Source organism: Myxine glutinosa, chromosome 1, assembly GCF_964187855.1.
Source record: "Myxine glutinosa chromosome 1, kmMyxGlut1.1, whole genome shotgun sequence".
NCBI lineage: Eukaryota > Metazoa > Chordata > Myxini > Myxiniformes > Myxinidae > Myxine > Myxine glutinosa.
In genome coordinates this window covers 110044401-110058741 of record NC_136261.1, presented here as the reverse complement: position 1 = coordinate 110058741, position 14341 = coordinate 110044401, and the positions used below count along the sequence as shown (strand labels likewise).

Below are 14341 nucleotides of genomic sequence, written 5' to 3'. Positions count from 1 at the left end.
AAAGTATGAAAAAAACCACACACACACACACACACACACACACACACACACACACACACACACACACACACACACACACACACACACCCCCCCCCCCCATCCATTTATCGTAGATAGTTGAGACTCGTAAAAGAGCTAGTGCTAGTATACCAAGTGGATCAAGATGCAACAGGACAAAAGGAATAGCAGAGAGAGGGGGGAAAATACTCCGTTGCATGCGGATGCACAATTCGCACTCTGTTAGAAGTCGATGGTATCCAAGATGAAGTTATCCGTCAAAAATTCCAAAGATGATGCGCTCTGCCTAGGGCTGGCCACATAGGTGAATTGGATGGTGATTTACAAGATCACTTGAGGAGAGTTAACATGTGAAATTTTTCCACGAATTTACATTGATATACCAGGTAGGTGGTCAACCTAATCTTCTCCTGATCAGTCAACATAGAAGCAGCTGTACTAGACCTGTCAGTGGGTTAAGAACAGTCGGACAAAGGATGGAATCATCTGCAAAGTGGCACAGATAATATTCAAGGTGTATATCAGAAACAGAATAGGTTCCAGGACAATTCATTGAAGGTCAACATCCTCAAAGCGAAGAGCAGAAATTACGAATTCCTGCAGGAGCAACATACTGTGTGTGTGGATCCATTAGCCAGTCAAGATGATACTGAATGCCAATGGTGGACAGCTTCGTAAGCAAATCTGGATCCAAGACAGTAGTGTCAAACACTTGCGAAATGTCTCGTGTTTTGTCTGTCTGTCCTCTTGCTTGCTCAAAAAAAAAAAGTCAGACGAGATGAGACATTAATATCTGCAGCAATTAGCTATAAGGATTAAAGCCATGACTAGAAAACATCAATACATTTGCAACGCAAGTGAGGTTTTTAAAAAAGAGTTAATTTACCACAATTACTCTTGAACCACAGAGGATTCAGGTTGAGAGGTGGGCTGAGGTTGAGGATGTGAGGATTCTGACTCTTCTTGAGATATGGGATGCAAACCTTTGATCTGCACAAACACGATGAGGAGGTAAATAGGCACCACCCCACATGAAAATAGAAGTACCTGACAAAATTGTCCCAACATGTAATGGAAGCACAACCTGCCTATTAGAGAGGAAGCAAATAATTATTTGTGGGCAACAGAGAAGCAAAGCAAATGAATATATGAACATTTGAAAGGCTTTGTTGTTCTTCATAGCAATGCTTCTAAACGCATTATAAGCAGACCAACAATTTACAGCTTTTCATACACTGCAAAGTCATCTAATACTGTACACGTACATGGAAATCAACAAGGGTGTTTTAACTCTGATACAAAAGCACGCTTACACTCATCATATATACATCGTCATATTTACGATCATTGCATAGGTTATTCATGGGTAGTGCTAGGAGAGATAAATGGGTTCGATATTGTACGATTTGATATTTTGATTTAGTACGTAGTTTGTAGACATTAATTTTGCTTTTGTAGAATTTACTTCAGGGGTTTGCTGTATGAGATTGCATCATAATCGTGTCTCGTCTTTATCGGCTTTTGTCTGAATCTTACTGTGCAGAAAGGAAAAGAGCAGCAAATGTTAACCAGAGGGAATTACAGACATTGTTGCAATAACAGCTTGGACTAGTTCTTGGTGAGATGTGAAAATAAATGGATTCATGGGACTGACTCAATCTGTAAACATTCCAACATGGATATCTTCCCCAATGACAAATCTTCCTTTCTGGACTTGGTATTGACTAACGTTTCTGCAAATGTCTCCTACTCTTCCTCTGCTCCAATTGGTTCATCTCATCATATGCTTGTGAATGTAAACATCTCTCTGGCTATTTTTAGAGAGCTACCTCAATGCCGGTGAGTCTGGCATTTTACTCAAACAGATTGGCAGGGACTACAAGCAGCCCTCACTCTTCAGGACTCATCTCCCATACATATCTACTGCCCCTGATAACCTGGGAACTCTTCCACTGAAATCTGCTCTCTATTATGCACATATTCATCCCATCTAGTCTCAGACCCATCCCATCTAGTTTTCAGTCATCTTAACCCTCTTCTCGTCCATGGTACTAGACACCTGTCAATGGATTAAGAGTTGCCTTCTCTTCCTGGAAGGCTAAGCCTACCAAAGGCAATCTCAGTGCATTCACAAAAGTCCGCAACAAGTGTGTGCCCACTCTCAGGAGAGCCAGAAACAAAATCTGTCCAACCTCAAAAATTAACTTTCAAGCTTGTCTCCCTTCTCTAAAATCTGGTAGCACCTTGATAGGTTTGTCTCTGGAGCATGCTCCCCCTCCATCTCTTCCCTCTCTTCAAATGGCATCACAGCCGACTCAGCTCATGAGAAGGCCGAATGCCTCCATTATGTTGGTTTCCAGATCTTGCATCTTCAACCCCTCACTCCCTAATACCTACCCTTCCCTGTTATACCAAACTCCTGGACTCTGTCTTTTGCACCTGAGAAGGTGGAAGAGTTTCGGCAACCCCTCAAATGACTCTGACTCTGCTACTGGACCAGACAGCATCAGCTCACGGGTCCTAAAAACATGCTCTGCTGCCTTCTCCTTCTCCTCCTTCTCTTTCTCTCTCTCCCCTTTTCACCCTATCATTTGCCTGAGGGCATCTTCCATCAGCTTGGAAATCAGCCAAAATCACAGCACTACATAAAACGGTGCAAAAACAGATCCCCTTAATATTTTCTACCCCAGTTACCCCACCCCTAACAAACAAGCCCACTCCATTCCAAACAAGCCCAATTTTTTCAGTTTTTCCTTCCTGTGAGTTTGCTTTTGAATCAATTCCATGCGCTCTTCCCTACCCCTCATTTCTCCACACATCCATTAATTGTCAAAGTCTCCCTCCATTTTGTCCTTCAACCCTGCAGTTTCTGTTTCCCCCTTCTCTCCGCTGTTGCTTTTGTTCTGTTGCATCCTGATCAGTTCAGCGTACTAGCCTTGACAGTGCATACAAAAAGAAAATACATAAATAAATAACCAGACATTTGGTTTGTCCTTCAACCCTGCAGTTTGTCGGTTTGAAGTCAAAGGCAAATGTCTCATTCATGACTTAAAAATGAGAAACATTGGGGAAACCGCCACATAGCAAACATGTCAGAAAGTGCTATTCAACATAGATTTTTGATTGTAGAGACACCAGGACAAGTGAGCGGCTGATGGCGCACCCTGCGTGCTGTAGCTACAAATGAAAATGTTACTGCGTTTGATTAGAGAAACTGCCAGCTGTCACTCCCTTTCCCGAGAATCAGCACAGCCAACGTATTTTGGTTTGAAAGCTCCCAGACCAGGTTCTGCCAATGCTGAGTTTAATAAGTGAAGTGACCAACCAACATTAACTTTTGTTTGTGTTTACCTGTGTGTTTTGATTTTTATGTTTACATTTCTCTGAGCAAAGACTTAGAGAAAAGTAAAACATTTTTGTGGTTAACTATGTTATAGAGTTGAACGATTTTGACAACCTGTGCTTGCTTGTAAAGCTATTGAAACTAGAACAACACTCTTCGACGTCACGACGTCTACTGATATGCCTCCGCCCACATTATTACATCATTGTACTACTTGTACCAAATTTAAATTTAAATTTCTTCAGCTGTTCACAAGTTATCACATTTAACCTGACATGACCTTTGACCTTTGGTCTTTGACCTCATGACCCCAAAATCTAATCAGTTTATCTCTACCTCATTGTATAAACCTGCACCAAGTTTGACTAAGATCCCTTCAGCCATTCTTAAGTTATAGCCCTATTACGGACTTGGAGCTTTGACCGTTGACCTTAAAATCTAATCAGATAATCTTTACATTATACAGAATTCTACCAAATTTGGTCAGAATCCCATCAATGGTTCACAGGTTATCGTGGTAACAGGATTTTTTTTTACCTAACATGACCTCTGACCTTTGATCTCATGACCCCAAAATCGAATCAGCTTATCTATACCTCATTGTATAAACCTGCACCAAGTTTGACTAAGATCCCCTCAGCCATTCTTAAGTTATCACGGTAACGAAAACCTATCATGGACGGACGGACGGATGGACGGACAGCCGGATGGCCCACCTGAAAACATAATAACTCTATCGACTTCGTCGGCAGAGGCATAAAAAGTAAATTTAAATAATGTTTATATCTCGCAGGGAACATGCTGCAAATAAAAGTGTCCACAGCGCAATGTTGGTTCCTTTTGCAAGAATAAACAAGAAAAAGAGCAATCAGAGATTGCAAACCCTCGCCAGGATGTATTATCAGTGGTTTTTAAGGCTTTTGTGTTAAAACAAACATAGATGCCGAACCACGTGACCGATGACGTCAACATTATTTTTTTTCTAAACTAATTTATTCTTAGATTATGCTCAAGAAATTTCATCTTGATCGGATGAAGTTTTGTACTTGTCGAATTATGACGTCATAATGGAGGAACCTATGACATCAACATTAACATATTTTATTCCCCATGGAGAGTTCTTTACAATGAGCCATGTCTCCATTTTCTCTATTCAGCGCTTTCTGAGATATATAGAGGTGCAAAGTTTTTCGATTTTCCAAGATGGCGGCCGAACCAAGTGACCTATGACGTCATAATCATCATTTAAAAATTCTACAGGTGGAGTTGCACCTATGGTGAAAATTTCCTGTCAATCGGACAAACGGTTGCAGAGAAAATCATATTTATTCTGTGCGGACAAACAAACAAACAAACGGACTCAAATGCAATACCCTCTCCTCTGGCGAGGGTAATAAGAAAGAGCAATCAGATTGCAGACCCTCGCCAGGACGTGTTTTTAGAGTTTTTTTATGGCTTTTGTGTTAAAACAAATATGGCTGCCCAACCATGTGACCAATGACGTCATCATTGTTTTTTTCTCCACCAATTTATCCATAGATGACGCTCAAGTAATTTTGTATTTCACACTCAAAAGATGAAAGTTTTGTACTTGGCAAATTATGAGGTCATAATGGAGGCACCCATGGCATCATCATTAACATATTTTATTCCACATGGAGTGTTGTTTACAATGAGCCAAGTTTCAATTTTTTCTATGCAGCACTTTCGGAGATAGAGGTGCAAAGTTTTTCGGGTTTTCCAAGATGGCGCCCGTAGCACGTGACATGGCGTCATAATTATCATTTAAAAAATTTGCAAGAGGAGGTGAACCGAGGGTGAAAATTTCCTGTCAATCAGACCAACGGTTGCAGAGAAAATCATATTTATTCTGTGCGGACAAACAAACAAACAGACAAATAAACAAACGGACTCAAATGCAATACCCTCTCCTCTGGCGAGGGTAACTAGAATGGCACTTGGTAGAGTGCAAACCTCCACAAGGCTGAACAGTTTATGAGTTGTATCCCACTGATGGGTCGGATCTGGACCTGAACTAAAATTTAATCAGCTTGTTCTTGTCACTTACCCAACTCATCCACCAAGTTTTGTCATAAGTCAGCCACAACTCTTTTGAAATATCATGCTTCATATCGTTTTTGGCCCTGTCACTCAATGGCAAAAAATGATTTAAAAAAATAATAATTCAATTCTCATATCCAGATCCTGATCTTCATCAAAATCTAATCAATTCGCCCTGGTCACACACCCAACCTGTCCACCACGTTTCATCCGAATCCATCCACAACTTTTCGAAATATCATGCTATTATATCAGTTTTAACCCTATCTCTCAATGGCGAAGAATCACTTGAACATTCTCAGATCCAGATCTAGATCTGGATCCGGACCTTCGTCAAAATCTAATTATTTCGTCCTTATCGCATGCCCAACCTCTCCACCAAATTTCATCTCAATCCAATCCACGACTTTTTTTAGAAAAACCAGAAAGAAAAACAAACAAAAAAAGACATAAACTACTTGCAAAATACTTGCTAAATTGACATGTTGCCATGGATACATCAAATTGCCCATTTCATTAGGATTAAAATTGACAGTCTTAATCAAAGCCCAGGTCAAATCTGATGAAAATTGATGATTTTTGGAGTTTTACCTTGAGTTGAGCTTTGACCGTTTGACTTCAAAAATTGTTGGTTTCCCAATTCAGTAACCCAATGCAAATGCTGTTCAACTTTCAAGTCAATCAGATGAAAAATGACGATTTTAGAAATTTGATCTCAAAATGACCTTTGACCTCAAAATCAAAATTGTTGCGGTTTTGCAATAAAGGCAAACCCCCTATAGTTAATTACACGAAAACATGTCGCCTGCAGTAGTCAGTTATTTATTATTAAATGTAAAGATTAGCTCCCTTCCCATTATGTAATAATTAAAACAGATATGTGTTGAGTTAGGCAAGATTCCAACGCCCTCGTACTGGTGAAAGAAGACGTTGTTTTCATGTGCAGGGAGGCGTGGCTAAAAGAACAGACCACGTGATCAACCGCAGCAGTGGTAGGCGGGGCATAAAACCTTCCAATGAGAGGTCGTGGAACATTCAAGAGGGAGGCAGGGCTGATTGACCGCACGGGACCAACCTCAGCCAATGGGAGGCCGTGGAACCTTCCAGAAGGAGGTGGGGGGGAATGACCCACGTGACCAACCTCGGCCAATGGGAGGCCGTGGAACCTTCTAGAAGGACATTCCACCCAATAAAGGTCCGTGCCCATCGTCATTCGAGCTCTCTCATCGTTCGTCTTGAAGCTGGCTGTCCTGCGTGCAGGATCGTCATCTGCATTGAATCATCCTCGACCTGGATCGTCGCTCGTGCGGACTTGGACGTGGCGGTTCGTCTCATGGACCTTACCCAAGCTGCACGTCTGGAACAATCCGTGCGCCACGCGCGCGAACTGCCGAACCGGACGCTGCGCACAGCAACGGCCACCCTCGAGTCAGTCGCTGCACATTTCCACCGGTACGAGAATAACCGGTGTGTGATTCATTCCCCATCTGTGTGTGAAGGCACCTGTCAGGGATTTAGATAGGTAAGGATTGCTATGTTAAAAACTGCCTCTGGTTCCTTTTATCTGTGCCTTGTAAATAAAAGGCGTGTACATTTTTTGGTCCTTTTCAACCTGTTCGTATCGTCTTTTTCTTCATTGGCCTAGCATCGTCCGAAACCGAATTTGATTAGTCAATGAGGCCCATCAATCACGCATAGTTAAAACCGCGAGTCACACCAGCGCAACAAACCGCTCGGCGCACTCTATCGGAATAAGGTGTGAAATCGCGAGAGAGTTCAAACCCCGGTTTCTCTGGCCGCGTGTCTCGAAGGTATTTGGGTGTAGTGACCAGTAACCCTTTTGGGCGTGGCTAGGAGATTGGCGATTGAAGTTGCTCCGCAACTCTTCGGGCGTGAACTTAGTCGCGGTCGACGACCCTGTGGACCCGGTGTCTAAGGGGAACCGGGGACTTCACCCCCTCCTAAGTACATTGACAGACCCGGGATCCGCAACAATATGCTTTGCATTCATGACGACCTCTACAACTTGGTAAAGTTTCATGATGATCGGTTTAGAATCGTGACCTGTAGGAGATTGACAGACAGACACAATAACAAAGTTGACCGACCAATATACTTGAAATTTTCGATTTTGCAAGTACCAAACAGACTGAGTGAAAACATAACCTACATCTATCTTCGGTGGCGAAGGTAAAATTGGAATATGAACTTGTGGGTGCCCTATTACGCACGTCTAAAAACAAAAATGTTAAACACAAGCGTTAGTTCTGCTGGATATGTGGAATGTGTGTGAAAGGCAATTCCAACAATTAGTAATCTATCTGTTCAAAATACCAGCGATAGCAAAGCATGGATCACAATATACCAACATACCAATATCACAATAGTAATTTTGATCAAGAAAGACGGATAAGTTTGAAAGGTAAGATATGTTGGAATCCACAAAAATTACTGAGAAATTCAGTTAATTCACATTTCCTACTTCATGAAGTGAAAAGTTTAACAATGATCAGATGTCATATAATCTCAACTTGGGAAACTCGCTGTTTCACTTTTTTAAAGGACTTCTTGACTGGAGATACATTCAATGGGATAGATCAATAACTGCTGTCAATTGTGTGGAGCCTCACGTGAGGTACGTTCCTCGGAAGTTCACATGCATCATGAGGTCAACGACTTTCATAGGGGTCTCCAGCGTGCCTGTGAGGCTTATTGCACTTGCATTGTTCACGAGGATGTCAATGCCTGCCGAAAAAACAAACACGGTCAACCACCATGCTTATAAACATGGTCAAACTCAACAGTAGAATCGTTTTTTTATGATGAAGGCTCCAGTCATGGAATAAGTAGTCCTCATCGAGTGTGTATGATGAAAGGTGTATGATGAAAAGTGTATGATGAAAAGTGTATGATGAAAAGTGTATGATGAAAAGTGTATGATGAAAGGTGTATGATGAAAGGTGTATGATGAAAGGTGTATGATTAAAAGTGTATGATGAATAGTGTATGATGAAAAGTGTATGATGAAAAGTGTATGATGAAAAGTGTATGATGAAAAGTGTATGATGTTTCTTTGTAAGAAAGAGGGGTTGAAGCTATCCCAGTAGCTATGTTTGAGTGAGACAGAAAGAAAGTTCAGCAATCCTGACATGGAGAGTGTAAGATGGTTCCGGGCACCACTTTAACGCTCCTAAGTCTGAACGGTAGTACTACCCTGGGTGGTTGCTGTCTACAACCTACTACCTAAAAAAACCGGTCCAACCGGATGTATGTGTTTTTAGGAGACGCCATCCCCTTACTGGATGGCCGTTGGCTCACGAAGGGAGCTCATCCATTCTTTAACAGGTATTGTTTTTAGCCCTACAGGGTGTCAGAGTCACCCCCCCCCCTACCCCCCCCCCCCATTTTGAGGGGTGGTGGAGGAGGGGCGAGGGGGGTGGGGGGAGTTGACACAATTCCGTCACATTCCATTTTGGGGGAGGGGAGGGAGACATGCTTCTTTACAGAATGCGTGAGTGTTTTGGGCATATCTAATGGACTGACAATTAGCTGAAGACGAACTTGCGACATACCACCAAATGTTTTTACAGCAGATTCCACAGCAGAAATGATTTGTTGTTCATCTCGCACATCTACAATACATGGCAAAGCCCGACCACCTGCAGCTTCCACTGTAAAAAAAAAAGAAAAAGAAAAAAAAGACAGCCACATCAGATGAACACAATCCTCATCACATCAGCAGTTTCTTTAAACTAAACAGACACATTACAAAGAAGATCATGACCAATGAGGGATTTCCTGCTCGTACCTTCCTGTGCAACAGAATATATCGTTCCAGGCAGCTTGGGGTGTGGTTTCGCAGTCTTAGCAGCCAGAATCACACTCGCGCCATCTTGAGCTGCCTTTAGTGCAATCGCCTTGCCAATACCACGGCTAGCTCCCGTCACAAACAATGTGCGGCCTGTCAGCTTGCTGTAATACAGAAATCGCAGCTAAGCAGTTATGCATAAAAACTGCAATTATACAGTACTTCACAGTTTACACTATAAACAATTTGAGAGATGTCTGTTTGCTCGTATCTTACTATAATTCACCAAATGTCCGTCCGTCTGTCCGTCTGTCTGTCTGTTCGAAGGTACCGTAAAAACTGCTGAACCGATCTCAACAATATTTTGGGTGGATAATCCTGGGATCTCCAGGAGTAAAATAGGCTATTTAATTTTCCAAATTTCAGCTTTAGTCTCCGGCATTCTCAGGTTTGGACTCCAGCATAACATTCGCGTTCGCATAACGTTCATTGTTCTCATTGCGACGATGTTGCTTTCCCGGGTGCCGCACAAACAGCTGCACCGATCACTGCACAGCTACACCGATCGGACTCGGTGACCTCGGACAAAGACCTTTTATAAGGACACAGGTTGAACCCCTGCTTGAGAGAATTCCAAATCGCTCCCCACCATCACGGCCATCTTTCCAACTTAAAATCCCACGAGATATGTGGAAAGGACGACCCAAAACCAATATAAACATCATTCGTATATAAACATCATTAAAAGTAAATAATGACCTCGGCCAAAGTTCAAACGACATTTAATCTCTACATGAGAGAATTCCACATAGCGATTTGGGCGGTGAATACGCTAACAGATCGCTGTCTCCATCGATCTTGCCAAGGCCGTAACACCTATAGGCTCAAAATCCTTTTAACTGTTGATTTGGAAGTTTTTACAATGAAGGAAACATTAACAATGTTGTTTAAAATTTATTTTGTGATTAATTTGTGATTGGAGATATGTTGTTTGGAAATCAAAAAGAGATATCCAGTTCAAGTGAATGACGACATGCCGTGATGGTTTCTACTTTCTGAACGTGAACTTCACGGATGGCCATATGCAGATTCGCCACGGACCCACGATTGATGTTTCTATGCGTGAACGTACCCGTTTGTTTGCGAACGGGTACGTTTTTCATGGAAGTCCTTCATGAACTTGCTGTCCATGTCTGACGTGCGACTGTAGGTGCTACAGGAATGTGGAATTTATTGGTTTCATGCTTTGGCATTCGCCATATCTGCATTGCCTGTTTGCTTCTGGCCTCCCACCCGTGCGTAGCACGGGTATCTCCCTAGTTCTAATAATTCCCAAACTACTGGAGGAAGCGAGTTGAAGACTGTTCATTGTACTCGGGGAGTGCCTGAGGAGGTTATAGGATGGAAAAATAAAGTCACAGCCCTTAGGGCTCAAGGTGGCAGAGGGTGTAAATTCTTTAAGTAAATGTATATCAGTATATCATATTAGCACCGCAAAAAACACCACGGTGTGGTGTGTTTTTTTCCCCCAAGTCGTAATAAAACAGGCCATTTCTCTGCATGAAAACCACAGACGTGAAAGTAGCGGGTGAAATATAATACTGAATATCATAGTTTGTGTGCTTAACTTCATTACAGTCCTGAACAGCTGGGCAGAAATAATTGAAAATTGGTGGCTGCACTCGGGGCGTGCAGGGGCTTTTCAGGGGTCAAAAAATTGAATAAAAATAGTTCCGGGGTTGGGAGCGGGGGTAAAGGAACCGAAATTTTCTCTTTTTAAATGTTTCTCAAATTGCAAGCACCATCTGGTGGAAACCAGTATATTCTTGGTTCGTATGTAGCACAAAGCTACGGGATAGCATCATTGGCCAAGAGCACGGCTGTGCTGCTGATACAGTGCCATCGTCTAGTTCAGGCAGAAATTTACAATTTTGCCATGGTGTCGGTGATAGCTCACATACTCCGCAAATGACACCATGAGATCTTTAATATCCACCAATGAATGCTGACAGACAGGACACTCGTTTAACATCCATCCGAGGGACGGCACACACATTGATGAATCACCCTGCCTATGAAACACTAGGATGACTTGGTTGGGGATTCTTAGGATTTCTAGCTTGGTTGGGGATTCAAACCCAGGGTAGACGACTTGGAGGCGAGTGTGTGTACCTCTAGGCCACCCAAAGCCTGTATTACGAAGCATGATAAAATACACCATGACCTGGGTTCTGGTTTCACACCTGTCTGTAAGCACATCTCAAAAGGTCAAGGACGGATTCGGACGAATCTTGGCAAAGAGGTTGGGTGTGTGACAAGGATGAACCAATTCGATTTTGGAGAAGATCCGAATACGATATTTACCTCCACCACCAAAGGTGGATGGAGGTTATGTTTTCATCCCTGTCTGTTTGTCAGTTTGTTTGTGAACAAGATATCTCAAAAAGTTGTGGACAGATTCGGACGAAATTTGGCAGATGTAGCGTATGTGACAAGGACGAAATGATTGGATTTTGGTGAAGATCCGGATTCGGCTAGTATAATATTTTAAGTTAATTCTTCACCATTGGGCGATAGGGCCAAACACCATAGCAGGAAATCTCAAAAAGTTGTGGACGGATGATTTTGATTGAATGTGATTCTGTATTGTGATTTTCTGGTCTACTCTGGGATACAAAACGTAAACTATTCACCTGGCAGAGGTATGCTCTCTACTGAGTGCCGTTCTAGTTTTTAAAGTGATTCTTCACCATTGAGAGATGGCGCCAAAGATGGCATGATATTTCAAAAAGTTGTGGACAAGTTTTGACAAAACCTAGTGGATGATTTGGGTAAGTGACAAGATCAAGTTGATTAGACTTTCTTTGGTTAACGTCTGAATCCAGATCCGACCTATCAGTGGGATACAAAATGTAAACTTTCATAGGTGTCAGCTGAGCTTCTTCAACACTCGTGAGAATGTGATGGCACAGGTAACTTACACGTGGCCTGGTCCAATGTAACACTAACAATCCTGTATCTTAATCTTTGCACCACCAGATAACTATCAATCTTCGCTCTTAGTTGTTCCACTGCAGAATTTCAAAATCACAAGGTTAACCACCGTCAGGTCAAGTAGCCAGGCTCAAAAGTAAACAAACTGTTGAGTTAATCAGTTAATTCCACTCTGAGATACAATGTGCTCTTTTTGTGGGTAACTGAGGGCTGTTATTGTTAAGTATTGTAAAAACGAAACGATGTCATGTCCTATGAACATGAAGGTGATTTGTAAGTGCACAAACTGATGGACCCCAACTCACCCCGTGTTAGGAAGCATCGTTAAGCAGAGATTCTTTGCGGCTCTTCTTCAGCAAACACCGAGGTCGAAACGCCCGATAGAGTCAAGTCAAAAACAGTGCAGGCTGAAGCTCCTCCCTCCACCCACAGGCCACTTGCTATGAATTTATTGTTGTACAGTTGTTGTTTTTTCTGTACTCAGTTGAATTGTTGCTGTTTATATTTCCGAAGATAATTTTCCATCTAACATTAATGTTATTTCATTTTAGATATAAATATTGGACACGCATTACAGCGCTGGGTAAAAAGAGGAATGTGTCGACCGAGCTAATAATGTTGTGATATACATCGTCAAATATTGAATGCATCATTTCGGTCACTGGAATCAAACATTGTATTCAAAAGCGAATAACGGGGAAAGCAGTACATTTGTATTAGTTAGTATCCTATTATTATCGTAATATCATTCGAATACAGCAAAGTTGTGTTAAATTGGATTTGCAAGTGATCTGGGTTGCGTTCCTTTAGCTAGCAGCATACTGTCGCTTGCCAAGCAGCTTGCTTACTACAAAAGCGCTCAAGCAAGCGCCCCAAAGTCCCCAACGCCGCTTAACAACATGGCTGTCTTCATGGAAACAATGCTATCATGGTACTCGAGCACATGCTGTCCGGGCCGTCATTTTAAGTTTTACTCGATCCTCTTGTGACAAATTTCCCAAACGAATACATTGTGTTCAACTCCGTCCATAACAAAGTACGAGGAAGAGGGAAAGAAAAGTAATTAATTTGGGAGTCATAAGGAGGGAGCCCCCTGCCAAGCTTATCTATACACCCTACCACTGTGCTTTTTAAGAGTGGTTTTGCACGTTTGTAGATCTTGGAGAATTAGGATGAAAAGTGGGGTAAAAATTAAAATACGAAATGCATGTTTCAATAATATTATGAGTAGGCCTATACATAACAGAGTTATGCTTCTGAACATTTCATTGGATGTAGTATCGTTTTGAATCCGACCACGGCGATTCATTTTTACGAACAAAACGAAGAACCTCTCTCAATCACTAGACGAGCGGCTTGTAAAGCGATTGATACGGAACGACTGGCTTGGAAAGCGATAACAAACTGCTTTCTTACGGAATACCGCCCTGCTCTTTAATAAGTCTTAATAACATTCCATTTCATGTTTTATAAACATTTATATCTTGTTCTGTCACGAATATTTACTTTTTAATTATTATTGTAAACTCAATCCACGGAGGTATAATACCTCCGTGACTCAATCTTGCAACACAGAAAAAGGTGGAACGCCCGTGTCGCTACAATATACTGTTGCTATACAGCACAATGTGCTTATTAACAACTACTTTGTAAGAGCTATTACTTTTTTCAGTGTAGATGCTAAAATCGACTACAAATTAGAAAAGATAAAGATACTATAAAGGTTTGTTAAAAACGTTAACGTCAAAGAAAAACGGCGACATCTCGCTGAGCAACCTTAATCTCGTTGAGCAACCTTAATCTCGTTGAGCTGGAGAACTCTCAATTGCAAATATTACGCTTCATCATTGAGATTTTATTTGTAGTTCGTTTTTTTAGGAATTTGAATGCAATATGGATGTCTAATGTACAATTTCAATAGGTACCGATAAATAAACACTTGGACACATGAATAATTAATTTTTAATCATGACGAGGCATAAAGGTTTATAAACCGTAATATTTATAATAAATTATCACAAAATAATCGTTTTCGCAATTGTACCATATTATAATTATCTGTTATTGGTGTTATTACCAAAGTTCTCTTTGTGTAGTTACAAATGTGCCTTGGGGGG

At 41.6% G+C, this 14341-nt stretch overlaps 1 protein-coding gene across 1 annotated transcript in view; it reads right to left on the bottom strand.

Annotated features, from left to right (window-relative positions):
• The window catches only part of HSDL2 (hydroxysteroid dehydrogenase like 2), a 100603-nt gene extending 87897 nt beyond the window's left edge, over positions 1–12706 (bottom strand). The window contains exons 1-5 of the mRNA XM_068116961.2: positions 12530–12706; positions 9231–9394; positions 8995–9093; positions 8053–8167; positions 905–1008 (exon numbers count right to left, since the gene is read on the bottom strand). Coding sequence (XP_067973062.2) covers positions 905–1008; positions 8053–8167; positions 8995–9093; positions 9231–9394; positions 12530–12546 — 499 coding nt within the window. The 5' untranslated portion in view covers positions 12547–12706. The remainder of the gene's footprint in view (positions 1–904; positions 1009–8052; positions 8168–8994; positions 9094–9230; positions 9395–12529) is intronic.
• Between the last annotated feature and the right edge of the window lie 1635 nt (positions 12707–14341).